Below are 19,782 nucleotides of genomic sequence, written 5' to 3'. Positions count from 1 at the left end.
CCTGCCTGTCAATGCAATAGAATCCTACTCTGATGCGTTCAGCGTACAACAAAATGTCTTGCATAGTTAGTTTTGCATACTAAGTCTTACATAGTTTTTTTTTTCTCTGTGTGTTGCATTGAAAGTGGCTAATAATTGATTCAATCACAATTACCACAGCAAAGGGAAACATTGATAGTGTTAACTACCGGGGAAAATTCTATAAAGTTGAGTGAAATTCAATCTCGTGCAGTTTAGATATAAGGCTTCTCTACTGTCACCATTCTGTTGCCGTGACACCACACACATCCCAAAGAGAGAAGAGCATGGCCATTAATAGTGTGTCACTATGCATGAATGATTGTGTAACCAGGGGCGTAGCTTTGGTTTAAGAGGTGGGGGGGACAGAAACTGGCGGGGGGTCTGGGGTCCTCCCCCACCAAAATGTGTCTTGCCACTTAAAGCTAATTTCGTGCATTTTCAACATAATGTAGCATGACCCACAACCCTTCTAACCAGTTATTTTCATTCTAACAGCAGAAATGACCACAGTCATCAAGCTAGGAAAGAGATCGTAATTTAACATGGTAATATACTTCCTCTATATCAAACATAATCAAATGTAATTCATCAGACAATATTTCAAGTTAAAAGTTAATTTGTGGAGTTTCTTTCCTTGTTAATGCGTTTGAGCCAATCAGTTGTGTTGTGACATGGTAGGGGTGGTATACCGAAGATTAGCCCTACTTGGTAAAATACAAAGTCCATATTATGGCAAGAACAGCTCAAACAAGCAAGGAAAAACAACAGCCCATCATTACTTTAAGACATGAATGTCAGTAAATCCAGAACAAGTTCAGTCGCAAAAACCATCAAGTGCTATGATGAAACTGGCTGTCATGAGGACCGCCACAGGAAAGGAAGACCCAGAGTTACATCTGCTGCAGAGGATCAGTTCATTAGAGTTACCAGCCTCAGAAATTGCAGCCCAAATAAATGCTTCACAGAGTTCATGTTACAGACACATCTCAACGTCAACTGTTCAGAGACCGCTTGAATCAAGCCATAAATGTTGATTTAGATTACATAGCTATTTCAATTGTTATTTCAAATAATTTCGGTGACTTCACAGCAATTCCTAGCTAGCTAACGAAATTTAGCTAGCTAGCAGGCTCAGCTAAATAAAAATCCCCATAAATACAGCCACATCTCAAAGTCATGTCATGAGACTTGTAAATGAAAGAGGAATATACTAATACTAATCGAATGGAGTTTTCCATCTCCCCATTTAGAGTATTTCTGGTGCAGAACAGAAATGCCCTTATTCAGATGGTATGACAAAGGCATTTCCTAACAGGCCTGCTAACTTTCTTTGTTGTTACTTTAAGGTTGGAACCAACATGCAGTACCTCCAGCAGGCAGTGGCAAGAACGATTAGTCCGCCAGCTCAGGAACAAGCTATGTCGTTCACAGCCCTGTGTAGTGTTCAATGTAATGTCATTCCTGGACTTTTTGAAACTTCATGTATATTGTTTTAAAAATGTAATAAAATGAAATGATGGTTTAAACATGTCTTTAATGTTTATTTGTTTTAGCTGTTAGTGATAATTCCCTAAGTGTTAATACATTTGTGTTAACATCATTAAGCCTTTATGTATGTGTTATGAATGACCAAATATGTCTAACTTTAAATTAAATACAGATTCATATGATACAAGGCATTTATGTATGCGTTATCAATTACCAAAGGTGTCTGACTTTAAATGAAGTACAGATTCATGAGATAGTCTTTAATGATGTGTTATGAATGACCAAATGTGTTTGACTTCATAGTAAGTACAGCATCATATGATACAAGGCATTTATGTATGTGTTATGAATGACCAAAGGTGTTTGACTTCATAGTAAGTACAGCGTCATATGATAAGAAATGTATGTGTTATGAATGACCAAAGGTGTCTGACTTTATAGTAAGTGCAACGTCATGCAATATATAGTCTTTATGGATGTGTATTGAATGACCTAAGGTGTCTCACTTCAAACTAAGTATTGGTATTCCTCTTCTGTTCCCATGTTGGAGACCAGGGCTTGATTACTATCTATTACAATGGTGCCAACATTTTGTGGCTGGTCTTTCAGATGGGGAGAGGGTGAATGTGTCAAAGTCCAGACTGGGCCCAACCAGAAATAAGCCATGTTCAAATAACACGTTGGGGGCTTTCATCAAGGTAAGTGTTTCTTGGTGTAATGTCGTCCCCAGGCTATTGCGCACACAGCACATGCAATGCCGTCGGAGGTTATTCAGACCCCTTGACCTTTTCCACATTTTGTTACATTACAGCCTTATTCTAAAATTGATTCAATAAAAAAATCCTCAGCAATCTACACACAATACCATATTGTCATGACTGGCCTGTGCGGGTCAGGTTACCGTGGACCATAATCCTACAGAGATATCTCTCACACCCACCAGCGGGGGAGAGATCGAGAGGTATGGAGGTGGGGGGGTTTATGACACCTCACGCCCATTGTAAATCTTAAAGCAACAGACACAATCCCTTTGTCCTCTCACTGTGGAGGAATGGAATGTATGATGGGCCTATGGAGAACCTACCTCTGAACAGTAACATGCAATAAATGGACTTTGGGACAATATGTTTCGTCAGCCAAAATGGTAGTAATGACGATAGATGGAATACGAAAATGAATGTCACTTTTGTGATGTTATTAAAAGTTAAATGACGACGTTATAACGAAAACATCAACTTGAAGAGTTTTCATAATATGTACATGATGTTTGCTGTACGTTGTGTGGAAAATGTCCAGATCAAAGGGAATGTTTTTTTAAAGATGAAATGTGAAGTTAGTTGTCTAAATTGGATCTGAGTAAAATCCAGACCTTGCCTCGTAACTAGTTACGCCCAGAGAACTTGCCCTAAAGGTGGAAATGCCCATTTCTGACCCAAGGGTATAAAACATGTGAGTTAAGAATTAACATTATGACTAAGTGACCACGAGCTGCAGCCAAGGCTCAGTTAGTTGTAAACCCAAAACTCAACACGAGGTTGAAGAAGACAAAGGAACCTTTTAACAATCTATGCTACGGATGAGTAGCGGTGTCTAAGAGGGTGATTTCAAGCAGGACCACCTGGTTACCACTCTCCAAGTAATCATGTGGCTACACTGCTTTCATTCCCACGCTGGAACCATCTACACAGCTGATTAGCTGTCCTCAGAAGACCTCTCTTTCAGCACAAAGGCGAGGAAACAGACCACTAAGAGAAAGGACACTTGCATCGTGTGGACAATCAGAGATTGTTACCATTATACTCGGTAACAATAAGTGTCGCCATCAGAGGAGAAGTCAGAACTCGGTCCATGAGCAGAGACCCCATCGGAGACTTTCGACACGTAATTTCATCATTATATTCTGATCCATAAGAGCGGCAGTTCGGGGCAAGGTTAGGGTTAAACTAAGCATAGTTTACAAATGTACCCAAGTGTGCTTTTCTCTCAAAGTACAGAGACAACCTTGATGAAAACTTGCTCCAGAGCGCTCAGAACCTGACTGGGGCAAAGGATCACCTTCCAACATGACAACGACCCTAAGCACACAGCCAAGACAATGCAGGAGTGTCTTCGGGACAATTCTCTTAATGTCTTTGTGGCCCAGCCAGAGCCCGGAATTAACCCAATTGAACATCTCTGGAGAGACCTGAAAACAGCTGTGCAGCAACGCTCCCATCCAACCTGACAGATCTTGAGATGATCTGCAGAGAAGAATGGGAGAAACTCCAGGTGTGCCAAGCTTGTAGCGTCATACCCAAGAAGACTCAAGGCTGTAATCGCTGCCAAAGTTGCTTCAACAAAGTTCTGAGTAAAGGGTCTGAATACTTATGTTAAAGTGATATTTCAGGTTTTTATTTGTAACTAATTAGCAGAAAAATTTAAAAATATATTTTTGCTTTGTCATTATGGTGTATTGTGTGTAGATTGATGAGGAAAAATAACAATTTAATATATTTTAGAATAAGGCTGTAATGTAACAAAATGTGGAAAAGGTTGAGGGGTTTAAATACTTCCCAAAGGCACTGTATAAGCCTGGGATATCAACCATTCAAAGTTGGTCTTAGTGGGAGTGACCATATAATTCTATTGGATAATGGTAGCCATCCATTCTATTGGCCAACATACAATCACTGGAGAATAAACTTGAAGATCTCTGTTCGAGACTATCCTGCCAACGGGACATTTAAAACTGTAATCTTATGTTTCACCAAGTCGTGGCTGACAGACGACACGGATAATATGCAGTTGGCTGGGCTTTCAGTGCATCGGCAGGACAGAAAAGCTACATCTGGTAAGACGAGGGGAGGGGGTGTGTGTCTATTTGTCAATAACAGCTGGTGCGTGATGTCTAATATTAAAGAAGTCTCGAGGGATTGCTCATCTGAGATAAAGTACTGTAGACCACACTATCTACCAACAGAGTTTTCATCTATTTTTCATAGCCGTCTATTTACCACCACAAACTGATGCTGGCACGAAGACCTCACTCAACGAGCTGTATAAAGCCATAAGCAAACGGGAAAATTCTCATCCCTAGTGGCCGGGGACTCTAATGCAGGCAAACTTAAATCAATTTTACCTAATTTCTACCAGCATGTCTCATGTGCAACCAGAGGGAAAAAACAATAGACCACCTTTACTCCACACACAAACCGGACCATAAATCCATCCTCCTGATTCCTGCTTATTAGCAAAAACTAAAGCAGAAAGTACCAGTGACTCAATAAGGCAGTGGTCAGATGATGCGGATGCTACGCTACAGGACTGTTTTGCTAGCACAGACTGGAATATGTTCCGGGATTCAACCAATGGCATTAAGGAGTATACCACCTCAGTCACCGGCTTCATCAATAAGGGCATCGGCAACATCATCCACACAGTGACCGTATGTACATATCCCAACCAGAAGCTATGGATTATAGGCAACATCCGCACCAAGCCAAAGGCTAGAGCTGCCGCTTTCAAGGAGCAGAACACTCATCAGGACGCTATAAGAAATCCCACTATGCCCTCAGACGAACGATCAAACAGGCAAGGCGTCAATACAGGACTAAGATTGAATCCTACTACACCAGCTCTGACGCTCGTCGGATGTGGCAGGGCTTGAAAACTATTACGGACTACAAAGGGAAACCCAGCCGAGAGCTGCCCAGTGACGCGAGCCTACCAGACAAGCTAAATACCTTTTATGCTCGCTTCGATGCAAGCAACACTGAAGCATGTATGAGAGCATCAGCTGTTCCAGACAACTGTGTGATCACGCTGTCCATAGCCGATGTGAGTAAGACCTTTAAACAGGTCAACATTCACGAGGCCGCAGGGCCAGACAGATTACCAGGACGTCTACTCAGAGCATGCGTGGACCAACTGGCAAGTGTCTTCACTGAAATGTTCAACCTCTCCCTGACCGAGTCTGTCGTACCTACATGTTTCAAGCAGACCAACATAGTCCCTGTGCCCAAAAAAGCAAAGGTAACCTGCCTAAATGACTACCGCCCCGTAGCACTCACGTGGGTAGCCATGAAGTGCTTTGAAAGGCTGGTCATGGCTCACATCAACACCATCATCCCAGAAGACCTACTCCAATTTGCATACTGCACCACAGATGAATTAATCTAATTCGCAGTCCACACTGCTCTTTCCCAACTGGACAAAATGAACACCTACGTGAGAATGCTGTTCATTGACTATAGCTCAGCGTTCAACACCATAGTGTCCACAAAGCTCATCACTAAGCTAAGGACCCTGGAACTAAACACCTCCCTCTGCAACTGTGTCCTGGACTTCCTGACTGGCCGCCCCGAGGTGGTAAGGGCAGGGAACAACACATCTGCCACGCTGATCCCCTCGCACGGGGGCCCCTCAGAAGTGTCCAAACACACCAAGACAGTTGTGAAGAAGGCATGACAACACCTTTTCCCAATCAGAAAGACTGAAAAGATTTGACATGTGGTCCCCAGATCCTCAACGTTCTACAGCTGCACTATCGAGAGCATCCTGACCGGTTGCATCATCACCTGGTATGGCAACTGCTCAGCATCTGACCATAAGGCCCTAGAGAGGGTAGTGCGTACGGCCCAGTACATCACTGGGGCCAAGCTTCCTGCCTTTCAGGACCTCTATACTAGGCAGTGTCAGAGGAAGGCCACAAAAATTGTCAAAGACTCCAGTCACCCAAGTCATAGACTGTTCTCTCTGCTACCGCATTGGCAAGCAGTACCAGAGCGCCAAGTTGAGGTACAAAAGGCTCCTGTCAAAGCCCCTCAAAGGGAGAGACACAGAACAATTCAAAAAGTTGGTGCTAGCTTATCAGCTCAATATTCGGTACCTAAATGTTTACTTGGATCTACTTATTCTGGACACAGTTCCACGTAATGGAAACAGATCAGTGTTTTAGATTACATTACATTCTTACTTATTAAATCACTGGTGCTACCCAAACTATTGAGTAATAATAACTGGAAATTGTCAAAAACGTCTCTTACCCTTAATATTCATACCTCTGTCCCAAATTTCCCCACTATGTCCCTTAGTCTGTTTTTTGTTTAGTGAGCATTGGCGGCTATCTATTGTTCCACAGGAAGCTTATCTCTAACCCAAACACCAGATGGCGGCCTCTAATTTAATATCAGTCCTAATGCTCAATCCCTCTGTTCATCATTTGACCTTGTATTGAAACATTTACTTCTTCAAATTACAGTGACGAGGCGACTCCAGGATGCTGGCTGGCCTTCTAGGGAGACTTGCAAAGAAAAAGCCATATCTCAGACTGGCCAATAAAAATAAAAGTTTAAGATGGGCAAAAGAACACAGACACTGGACAGAGGAACTCTGCCTAGAAGGCCAGCATCCCAGAGTCGCCTCTTCACTGTTGACGTTGAGACTGGTGTTTTGCGGGTACTATTTAATGAAGCTGCCAGTTGAGGACTTGTGAGGCATCTGTTTCTCAAACTAGACACTCTAATGTACTTGTCCTCTTGCTCAGATGTGCACCAGGGCCTCCCACTCCTCAATCTATTCTGGTTAGAGCCAGTTTGCACTGTTCTGTGAAGGGAATAGTACATAGCGTTGTACGAGATGTTCAGTTTCTTGGCAATCTTTCGCATGGAATAGCCTTCATTTCTCAGAACAAGAATAGACTGACGAGTTTCAGAAGAAAGGTCTTTGTTTCTGGCTCTCTAATTCACTCAGTACGTTATAGCAAAATTTCAATCTCTTATTATCCAATTTTCAATCAGCTTATTATACATATTTCAGTCTCTTGTTATCCAAATTTCAATCAGCTTAATATCCACATTTTAATCAATCAGCTTATTATGCAAATTTCAATCTTAATAGTAATAATTTCAATCCATTTATAATCCAAATTTCAAATCAGCTTAATACATCATATCTCACAATCACATAATTCTCACATCCACATTCACTAAGTACTATTCCCGAACACACACGGTAATCTCCCTTATTCCCCCATGTGCATCATCAACAATTCTCGTCGTTACTTGCTATGCACCAGGCAGAATAAATCATCCTGTTCGTTGACGCCAAATTGTCGTGGAAATTCTACACAGAGACACTCAATGTTAAATTAACCATTCTTTATTATCCGCACTGGAGAGGTTCCAGCGTAGCCTAGTGATTAGAGCGTTGGACTAGTAACCGGAAGGTTGCAAGATTGAATCTCCAAGCTGACAAGGTAAAAATCTGTTGTTCTGCCCCTGAACAAGGCAGTTTCCTAGGCCATCATTGAAAATAAGAATTTGTTCTTAACTGACTTGCCTAGTAAAATAAAGGTTAAAGAAAACTCAATGCACCAAGTAGATGTTGATCAGGAGCTACACCTGGGGCAGTCATGTTAGTTCTCTTATATACAGACAGGTTATATTTGCCGGATTTAGCTTATTCATCGATTCATAATTAATTAATCACATACGTTTGCTTCATTCATGTGACCGACCAATACCAGGTCACCAATACCTCACCATGCTTCTTCTCTCTAAGCTGAGACCTTGAAACTGAGATATCCCTTTCTCTAAACAAGGTGCTGGGCTTACTGCCAAATTGCAGATACTGATAGTGAGGATTTGTTCAATCCGTCACCTGCATGAACACAGAAATTGGTTATTAGACAACCACATGAATAGAACACAGAAATTGGTTATTTAGAAAAGCACAAACTTAAAAATGTCCATCACGCTCCTTAACAGCTTCTACCCACAAGCAATAAGACTGTTTACTACCTAATTCTATATTAAGTATTGTAGTATTCTATAGTAAATTGTAGTATTGTTTTCATGTGGGATGTTCCTGTGCAAGAGAGCGGCTATGATAGCAGAAGCACATAAGGTCTTATCTGATGATATGGAGTCTGAGCTTGCCAAACATATCAAGAATCTCACAGATCATTTTCATGGGCTTATAGTAGTCTCAAATGCAGAGAACCTGCTTACGAATTGGCACACTGAAACAACATCAATGTCCCAAACAACTGGTCAACAAATGGAAGGGTAAGTGATATTGAACAGAGATATCTAAATCTGAATATAGGCATACATTAAAGATAAACAATATACCACACCCCCAATTCCATGAATTAAACTTTGGCCTACCAGCACCATCACCCACTGTAACAGAACACCATTACGCACTTACCTCAAGGCGGCTCAACTTACCCTGTCCCTATGCTCAAGTTGTGCCAAGAGAGAACACTTTTTTTGGACAAGCTATGTTTTGAAAACTTATGTTTACATGAATTCTGATTATTTCCAGGGATAAAGTACACAACATCCAGAAATATATGTAGATCTTTGTTAGAAAGAATACTACGTAGCGATGCTGAATGTAAAAAAGGGATCAACATAACCCGCTCTAAATTGTTGGAGCAATTTAGCGTGCCGGCCCTACTTTTTCCACATCTTCTGAGTTAACTATTTATAATGCATTATGAATGCACTTAAAGTGTCCTTAATCGCTCCATAGTACATTAGACAGGCCAAGCATTTATAACAGCTCATAACTCACAGCCTTTATAAATGCCTAAAGTCTGCAGGTTCACACGTTACAACATGGATGTTCGCAAAACAAATCTCAAGCAGCGCTTAGAGAGTCGCAAAACATCTAGGTTTTTTAACAGTTGAGATGTAGAATTGCTAAAACTGCTGGTTTGTTTTTATCCTGTTGTAGATATTGCCCCTCCACATACGTCCTATTCTACTTTCTTTTGTTCCTCTTTTTTATTCTTGTAAAGTGTGTTGTGCCCCCTATTAACTGCATGTCATTGTTTCAGAAATATCTCAAGTCATTGAGTGACTTCTCTTTTCTAGACAACTGGCAAAGACAGAGGAAGTAGCAAGATGTGAATTTACAGTGGTTTGAATTTATAGTGACCTAATGGCAGAACCATGGCAAAATCGCAATAGTGATGATTGCTGTTCTCCCCTGGGATAGGAGTCAAAGGAGGCAGAGTTAGATCTTTGGTGGCATATTCTAATAAGAATTTGCTTATTCTGGTCCTTGAAGACTGTTAAGCATGTTGGTTGTTGTGCTTACTGTATTTCATTGTCAGTTAATGAAAGAGATGGTTCACTTGGAAGTCGTCTGTGTGCCTGTAGTAACTGCAACTATGATTAAGGTTATTTGGCATACTACTTACCCAAAAAGACTTGAGGCTGTAATCGCTGCCAAAGGTCCTTCAACAAAGTACTGAGTAAAGGGTCTGAATACTTATTTAAATGTTATTTCAGTTTTGTATTTTTAATAAATCTGCAAAAATGTCTGAACCTGTTTTTGCCTTTTCATTATGGGGTATTGTGTATAGATTGATGAGGGAAAAAAACTATTTAATCAATTTTAGAATAAGGCTGTAACATAACAAAATGTGGAAAAAGTGAAAGGGTCTGAAAACTTTCCGAATGCTCTGTATCAATGGATAAATTGGACAATTGTGAACAAGTTCATTTCAGGAAGATGTGTAACTTGTAACTCAGAGCGAACGTCAGCAACAAAAAAACGTTTATTTAATTATTTTGAGTGGCAGAAACAATTTAGCAGCGGTGTAGCTAAATGACTGGGCGGGGAAAAAGGTATAACCTGAGCCCAATCTATGTAGTACTGACGTGCTGACAAACAAACATGAACACTTTCCCTAGAGTGAGCAAATTGAATGCAGTGAGTGAACACCGTTCACAAAGAAAGAATTTAACCGGCTGGGCACAGACATCAATTCAACGTCTATTCCACATTGTTCAACATAATTTCATTGACATGTGGAAACAATGTTGACTCAAACAGTGTGTGTCACCATCAAAGCAGCTGTTCTCTTCTGAGAGTTTAATTAATATGAACTATAACGTCCGTGGTTGCTAGGTGTCCAATTAGGATGTTGTATTTTGGGATATGGTGATGGGTGTAAGAGACAAGATGCTTTTGTGATGTTAATTACTGCTACACCTCTTCACAGGACATGCTAGGTGTAGACTCCTTCCAACTATGAATAAGACAAGTTCATCCCAAAGAGTGAAGAAAATAGCCCATAGACTGAAAGACAACTTTTTTATATAACAGGAGCATTGACAAGGTAACATTTTACACTATAATACCCCCAGCGATATATTGCACAACTGAACCTATTAAGATCAAAACGAAAAACCAGTCCATCAAGGCAATAATTGCTTATTGTGAGACTATTTTTAGCAAACCTTTCCATTAGGGTTTTTATTATTCATCCGTAATAGTGGTTGAAAGTCATATTTACATTGTTATAGTGCTTATGACTACTAATTCCTTTTGTATATAATACAAAAAAACTTGTGATTCCAAAGTGGTAGCAACAACAGTTTCTAATTCGTATCCACATAATAACATGATTAATACTTGGGTCATTCCACAAAATGAGTCCCTTTTGCATCACTTTGATATTTTAAGCAACAATTGTGCACTAATATGTCACATCCTGATCTGTTTCACCTGTCTTTGTGCTCGTCTCCACGCCCCTCCATGTGTCGCTCTTCCCCATTATCCCCAGTGTATTTATACCTGTGTTCTGTTTGTCTGTTGCCAGTTGGTTTTGTTCATCAAGCCTACCAGCGTTTTTCCTCTTGCTTCTGTTTTTTTCTGTTTTCTAGTTTTCCCGGTTCTGACTATTCGTCCTGCCCTGACCCTGCCTGCCGTTCTGTACCATTGTCACACTACCCTGAATTATTGACCTCTGCCTGCCTTGATTCCGAGACTGCCTGCCGTTCTGTACCTTATGGACTCTGATCTGGACTACTGACCTCTGCCTGCCCTTGACCTGTCATTTTTCCTGCCCACTGTTATAGTAATAAACTTGTGTTACTTTGACACGGTCTGCATCTGGGTCTTCTCCTGAAATGTGATAGTACGAACTGGCCCTGACTGACCAAGCAGACATCTGGGTCTTCTCCTGAAATTTGATAGTACGAACTGGCCCTGACTGACCAAGCAGACTCAGACCAGATCCACAACGCCATCTCCTCCCAAGGAGCCACCATTGGCAGGCACGAGGAGTTGCTTCATAGTCTTATGGACGGGTTCCAGACCTTGGCCGAATGCCATGACCGAGCATTAAACACATTGCTGGAGCAATTCCGCGGGTTGTCTGTCAGGCAGCCAACCACGACGGTAACTTCCCAGCCCCTCAGTAACCCGGCTTTTAGCAGCGCCGCCTCACCGGCCACCCTGATTTCTCGGGAACCCCGCTTACCTCCCCCGGAACGCTTCGATGGAGAATCGAGCACCTAGTGGCCACCTGTCCACTAAAAGACCAGGCTCACCGGTAGGAGTGAATACTCTGGTGGGCCATACAGATAACTTTTTCTCTCCCCTTACTCACACCCCTTTCATGCCACCTTGCTGTGGGGGAACCAGTCAAAATCTCTCGGGGTACTCATCGACTCCGGTACAGATGACAGCTTTATGTACACTACCCTGGCGTCCGAGCTGGGCATCCACACTCAGCCCCTCTCCATTCCCATGGACGTTAGAGCGTTGGACGGGTGCTCTATAAGCCGGGTCACCCACAATACCACCCCTATCAACATACGTGTGTCAGGGAACCACAGCGAGACGATCCAATTCCTGCTTATTAAGTCTCCTCCGGTTCCCATGGTATTGGGATTCTCTTTTGCATTTCAGGTAAAATAACAACTCAATATTTATATCCCAGGACAAATTAGCTAGCAACAGCAAGCAATCTAAATAGGACAAATTAGCTAGCAAGTGCAAGTTAGCTAGCTAAACTGCCATAAATACTTAATGCTTTTCGACCTGTTGTCACAGGTGTTGTAGGGTTTAGACCAAGATGCAGCGGGAAAATGTATACTCATCTTCTTTTATTAAAGGATAAAGAACGAAAAACCAAAACAAACACATATACAAAAAAACACGTCGACAAAGAACAGGCCGGTAAGGCACAAAGCTATACACAGCAACAATCTCCCACAAAATCCCATGACAAAACACTCCTAAATATAGGACCTTCAATCAGAGGCAACGATAGACAGCTGCCTCCAATTGAAGGCCCCAATCCCCATTACCAAAACATAGAAATACAAACACCTAGACAGAACATAGAAAAACTAACATAGAACAATAACCAAAACCCTGGACTAATAAATCAAATACCCCTCTACATAAACAACCACCCCGAACCATATAAACCAAATACCCCCTCTACATGAACACATACACAAACACACCCTGAACCACAAAAAACAAATACCCCCTGCCACGTCCTGACCAAACAACAATAACAAATAACCCCTATTACTGGTCAGGGCGTGACACCTGTCTCCAAATTAATGTAATTGGTTCAGAGTTTGTTTTGATATTTTAACCTGCGTGTCGTGATCGCGTTTGGTGTGGGGGGACAAAATACATTTATGCACGATGGCACACGATGGCACACAATGGCACACAATGGCACACGCGCGCAGCCGGCTTGGGTTCCGTGTAAGAGCATAACCTTTCTACACCATAATTTTAGTCTAACCAATACCCAAACGGAGATTAAGTGAAAATAAAAATCTCATTGATTGATCAAGACCAGTCCCCTTGCTTGTCTCAGAGCAGCGCGAAACAGTGCTGAAATAGTTGTAGGCTTATGCTTCAAATCCTATTGCTTCTAACTTCAATATGCTCTTTAAATAAATAAGACCTACAACACTTTTAACAGCACATTACTCAACACTAGTGAGACTCATGTCACGTAATGGGCTATTATAATACTGTACATGGTGTCCAGATCAGGTTAACCAAAACATTTCTTTATTAAAGACTATCAGAAAGAATGTTGGTACTCATTTATTTTGATCCAAAGCAATGAATGAATGAGTCACACAGCTTTATGTAGGTGCCGCTATATGACTGTGACATCAACTTTATAATATATAACGATATTTATTTAATCACATTCACAATAAGTTGGGTGAATTTTGGCCCATTCCTCCTAACAGAGCTGGTGTAACTGAGTCAGGTTTGTAGGCCTCCTTGCTCTCACACGCTTGTTCAGTTCTGCCCACAAATTTTCTATAGGTTTGAGGTCAGGGCTTTGTGATGGCCACTCCAATACATTGACTTTGTTGTCCTTAAGCCATTTCCACATGAAATGCCCCTTGCCTCAAATATCCTGTTTTGTCATTTTAGTATTGTGCACAAGCTGCTAGACAGAAATGGTAGGCATACAAGCAAAAGATCTAGCTTATGTAGAGCAATGTTTCCCAAATCCAGCCCTCAACCAGGCTAAATTATATTCTTCAATAATCAATGGGTATATATCATGGATAATTTTTTTTTATGTAGCAATCACAGATTGACCCTTTAAAAGAAATTAGAGCCTTGTCTACTTTGATCTCCCAAATTAGTTTGGGGGTTTCAACAAGGTACGCTTCGGGGGTGACTACTACTATAGGCCACATGTAGCCAAATCAGGCCATCCATAACGGCACAATCATCTAGCTCATTTTGGTTTTGCATTGTCCTACTCTTTTATGTGCCCTGACACATGTTTGCTGATACTATGGCCAGCTGTTGACGCACACAGGTGATCCACTAACTAACGTTGTTCGTGTAACCCTCCATTTTCAATGGCTTCCCAGAGACTGTTCCCATCTTAGTAGGCAAGCAACCTAAACGGTGCCACAAGAGATGATGAGGTTAGGCTACACCTCAAGACAGAAAACACACTGTGGGGTTGATGGTATGGAATTGATGGCTTTGCCACTAGGCTACAGGGAGATGTCATTGTGGTGGAAAAAGTACCCAGTTGTCATACTTGAGTAAAAGAAAAGATACCTTAATAGAAAATGACTCAAGTAAAAGTGAAAGTCACCCACTAAAATTATACTTGAGTAAAAGTCTAAAAATATATGGTTTTAAATATACTTAAGTATCAAAAGTAAATGTAATTGCTAAAATATACTTAAGTATCAAAAGTAAAAGTATGAACCATTTCAAATTCCTTATATTAAGCAAACCAGAAGGCACCAATGTATTTTATTTTTTTAAGTTACAGATAGCCAGGGGCATGCTCCAACACTCAGACATATTTTACAAAGGAAGCTGTGAGCCGACAGGTCTGAGGCAGTAGGGATGACCAGGAATGTTCTTTTGATAAGTGTGTGAATTAGACCATTTTCCTGTCCTGCTAAGCATTCAAAATGAAACGAGTACTTTTGGGTGTCAGGGAAAATGTATGGAGTAGAAAGTATATCATTTTCTTCAGGAATGTAGTGAAGTAAAAGTAAAAACTGTCGATAATATAAATAGTAAAGTAAAGTACAGATACCTCAAAAAACTACTCAAGTATTTATACTTAAGTACTTTACAGCACTGGATGTCAGTCCCGGTTGCCAATGACTAAAATTCAAAACGAAGCGCACTGGAAATGCGACTGGTGTTAAATTGCCTACCAAGGTGGGATTCACACCGCCTATGTAAACACGAGTCTTTGTGAAATGTTTTATTACTATTATACCTATTGTTATTCACAGACATGACAATCAGAAAATCATAGAATAGAGCTATGATAGTAACACTTGCCTGTTCACCGAGGTCGATGGCTATGTTAGTGATAGCGAGAGGAACCAGGAATCGGATGAGCGGGAAGTAGGGGGTTAGAGATGGGAATTTCACCATATCAGCGGCTGGATGACAGCAAAACCAGCATCAGCTGCTTACAGAACTAAGAGGGGATGAAAAACGCGGAGTCGCCGTGAACACCCGATGTTCTCGGTCTTTTCTAGGAGAAATTGTAAAATATCAGGTCCGTCCCTGCCTCCTACACAACAACAGCATCAACAACAATGATCTAACGCAGGGGCGAAGAGGAGGTTCACCAGAAATTTCTGTTGACGGACTCTCCATTGTTCATCCATCAGGAGGGGGGAAAAAATTAAAACATTAAATTAACGTGCTGCTGTTCCGCCCACAACTTCTCCCTTTGGCAAATTATATTGAGCCCAATATGGAAACGGGTTGGAGGCCGCGGTATCGCTGCAGCCCAGCAAAGCCGCTATTCTGTTGATGGTCCCATGGTTAACTGTACTTTAATCATCACCATCCTTCAGCACGTGGGGGTCGCCACATAAATAACACTCCTCTTCTGGACGTCACCAGCTGCGCACCGAAAACCATACACTAGCCTGGACAAGTAAACTACTCGACCAATGTAACATTGGTTTTGTATTGGATATTCGGAACATTAGATTTTCTCTCAATAGCTATTGAACCAAGCATGCCATGACTATGAAGATGGTGTATTCTGAATCAGGGGTGGATGGAGAAAAAGCCACACCTTTTTAATTTTTATAATATGATTTCGTTTTTTAATGTTCAATAGCTCTTAGACAAAGTGTCCCATGACTATCAAAATTATATATTCAGAATCAGGGGAGGATTAACAAAAATCCAACTCTTTTTTTTGCTTGAAATATTGAAAGCTAAAAAATATATATATAATAACATTCCCAAAAATAAAACCTGTGGATTTTTGTCCATCATCCCCTGATTTAGAATATGTCATTTTCATTATCATGGCACGAGATAACCAAATATCCAATATAAACTAATTTTACCTAATTAACAACATGGTGACAAGTGGTCTTTTCAGACAGTGTCAGCTACTAATAATTTGTTCAATGATATCTCTTGGCACGTGCAGTGCTCATTCCAAAGTGTACATTTGTAGAACGTGCCCATCTCGCTCTCTCATATATCAAGTCAAATGAGTCACTTACTGTATGTAGATGATTGCACCAAATCATGGGCACACAAGAAACTCCTTATTCAATTCCATGCAATATCCAATGCAATGCAATAGTGACATACAAGTCCACAGGCTTTAGTCATAGATGGCAAGACCCGAAAATGGCTGTCTAGCAATGATCAACAACCAACTTGACAGAGCTGGAAGAATTTTTAAAATAACGTTTAAATATTGTACAGTCCAGGTGTGCAAAGCTCTTACAGACTTACCCAGAAAGAGTCTCAGCTGTAATCACTGCCAACAGTGATTCTAGCATGTATTGACATGTGTGAATACTTATGTATATTAGATATTTCTGTATTTAATTTTCAAATAATTAGCAAACATGTCTAAAATCATGTTCTATGCGTTAACAATACAATTTCCAGGTGCAGGTTTCAATGCCAGCCACTTCACCTCAGTCTGCAAATACATTGTCATTATGGAAACATACAATATTTACAATTCCTCTTCATGTCAAAATCCATCCTGGTAGTTTAGTTCCCCATCTAGTTGACAACAGGTAAAGCCGCGGGCATTATAATAAAGATAACGCTCAATTATTTATTCAATCGTTTGTTTGAAAATTGACTGATACAATAAAAAAAATGTACCCACTGAATTAACAGATGTCAGATGCATTGCACCATAAGGGGCCCGAGACAGCTAGCCTACCTTGTGGTACTCCATAAGTAAGGAGAGTTCAACTGCAGATAAATAAACTGTTTCTCCACATTGTAGTTGGAATAATAGCCTACTACAATATAGCATCGCTGACTCCAAGTTTTACTTCTGACATTTAATATAAATAGGCAAAAGAGTTGCCTCAGTCTGTGGGGAGGGAGAAGTTAACAAATGAATGCATGAATGAATGTCTTTAGTGTTAGCTAGACTACTGAAATTGCTACACTGTGTATTTACATGATAAGTCAAAAAGATGTGGACCGTGTTGTATGCATGTGCTCCAGTTACCGGGTTCCTGGCCTAAGAGCAAGCAAGCTTGCTGAGATTACACAAACAAATGTATGTAGGCTACTTAACCTACTACAAACTCAGGTGATTGTTGTTTGTTGGAACACTATAGTTAAATGTAAAAGTGAGGTGTACTCAATCTAAGATCAGTACTTGCATCTGGAGTGCCGTCTATGCATTTAAGAGGGGCACATTTCCCTCGCCCCATCCCTCAGCTTTATACCAAAATAAGTGGTGAAGTTGCCATTTTTTTTGTTATAACAGACTGTAGCTTTAATGCTAATTGGTAAATTAATAACTGATTAATTGACCTTACTGAATGATAATCTATATTCATGTTTATCGATCTATCAACAGTGCATAGCCTCATTCTGTGGAAAGGGAGGGAGACATAAACAAAGAGGGAAGGACCTAAATTAATGCAAAATGTACTGAGCTGAAATACAGTTGAGCTGATTCAAATGTTTTCTATGTGCTGCAGCACAGGTTAAAAAGCATGCACTGCAAAGTAGATATAACTGTGTAATCTGGGTCAATGCGCTGCGCTTCAGCTTAGCTTCCTGACGCATATTGGGCTCAAACCAGTGATCCTCTGCTTCGCAACACACTTGACCGCCCTCCTTGACAATGTGCAAACCGATTGAGCCATACAAAAGTTATACCTCTTGGATGGCTCCATCGGCAACATTTCAAACTAGCTGTGGAGTGAGTTTACATTCTTAACTCTGTTACACCTACACCGCTAGGGGCATATGAACAAACTGACGTAACTTATTGTTAGACAAATGCAAAAAAACGATTCCAATCATTTACCAATTATTTCCATGAATGATATCTGATATTTTTCGTAATGTGTAAGCAGCAAAAAAACACATGGAATCTGATCTTGAATTCAGATTTATAGCACATCCATACTGTACTGACACATATTTTATCATTTGGTTAATTTTAGAGAAAGCCTTCTATATTTCAACTTATTTTTTATAGTATGGTATAATGGTCCCCTGTTAACCGCAATGTGTGCCGTGTTACCTGTGATACATGTTCAGAATTTGTCCTTTGTTACAACATTCCAGGAACATGGAACATTCCGTCTAATTATCTGCATACTGTATCTCTTCCACCAGAACTCTACAACTACAACAAAAAACATCAACCTCTTCCTGGTGCAAACTCAGGTACTCCACCTCCTCTTATTTGTTGGAACACTATAGTTAAACATAAACGGAAGATGAACTCAGTCTAACATTGACCTTGATGCAGGAATAAATATAATATACAGTCATCTTTGAACTAAATGAAAACATTAAGTACCGATGACAATGTATATTCTTACTGCACTGTACTGTACAGTGAAGTACAGTGCAGTAAGGGTGTATAGGGAGTTAAACGGCAGCTTACTATAATTACTGGCAGGGGGGCGGTGGTAACAGAAATAGTTGCAGTGTAGATGTTCAATTTAAAAATAATTCTGCAACATTGAAAGTCCCCAAGAACACAGTGGCCTCCCTCATTCTTAAATGGAAGAAGTTTGGAACCACCAAGACTCTTCCTAGAGCTGGCCACCTGGCCAAACTGAGCAACCGGGGGAGAAGGGCCCTGGTCAGGGCGGTGACCAAGAACCCAATGACAGAGCTCCAGGGTTCCTAAGGGGAGATGGGAGAACATGCCAGAAGGACAACCATCTCTGCAGCACCCCACCAATCAGGCCTTTATGGTAGAGTGGCCAGAAGGAAGCCACTCCACAGTAAAAGGCACATGACAGCCACTTGGAGTTTGCCAAAAGACACCTAAAGACTCTCAGACCATGAGATACTCTTTGCATCACGTCTGGAGAAAACCTGGTGCCATCCCTACGGTGAAGCATGGTGGTGGCAGCATCATGCTGTGGGGATGTTTTTCAGCGGTAGGGACTGGGAGACTAGTCAGGATCGAGGGAAAAATGAACAGAGCAAAGTACAGAGCACTCAGACTGGGGAGAAGGTTCACCTTCCAACAGGACAACGACCCTAAGCACACAGCCAAACAACGCTGGAGTGGCTTTGGGACAAGTCTCTGAATGTCCTTGAGTGGCCCAGCCAGAGCCCGGACTTCAACCCAATCGAACTCCCCAAATACAGGTGTTCCAAGCTTGTAGCGTCATACCCATGAAGACTCTAGGATGTAATCGCTGCCAAAGGTGCTAAAACAAAGTACTGAGTAAAGGGTCTGAATACTTATGTAAATGTGATATTTCAGTTTTTTATTTTTAATACATTTGGAAACATTATGGGGTCTTGTGTGTAGATTTATAAGGATAAAAAAAACATTTTGAATAATGCTGTAACGTAATAAAATGTGGTAAAAGTCAAGGGGTCTGAATACTTTCCGAATGCACTGTAGGTGTTTTACATGTCGAGAACAGAAGTGGAACAGCCCTTAACAATGAGTTTATCTGGGGAGAGAGAGGAGAGCAGCACTTCATGTAAAACCGTTTTCACATTGACGATAGCAAAGGGACA

At 41.0% G+C, this 19,782-nt stretch overlaps 1 protein-coding gene across 2 annotated transcripts in view; it reads right to left on the bottom strand.

Annotated features, from left to right (window-relative positions):
- ankhb (ANKH inorganic pyrophosphate transport regulator b) overlaps positions 1-15,677 on the bottom strand; it is a 96,702-nt gene extending 81,025 nt beyond the window's left edge. For both annotated transcript variants that reach the window (XM_029703934.1, XM_029703935.1), the window contains exon 1: positions 15,106-15,677. In XM_029703934.1, the coding sequence (XP_029559794.1) occupies positions 15,106-15,201 (96 nt within the window). In that variant the 5' untranslated portion in view covers positions 15,202-15,677. The remainder of the gene's footprint in view (positions 1-15,105) is intronic.
- Positions 15,678-19,782: the final 4,105 nt, after the last annotated feature.

This window comes from Salmo trutta, chromosome 21 (genome assembly GCF_901001165.1).
Source record: "Salmo trutta chromosome 21, fSalTru1.1, whole genome shotgun sequence".
Lineage (NCBI taxonomy): Eukaryota > Metazoa > Chordata > Actinopteri > Salmoniformes > Salmonidae > Salmo > Salmo trutta.
The sequence above is the reverse complement of the archived record's forward strand: the minus strand, read 5'-3'. Positions and strand labels throughout refer to the sequence as shown.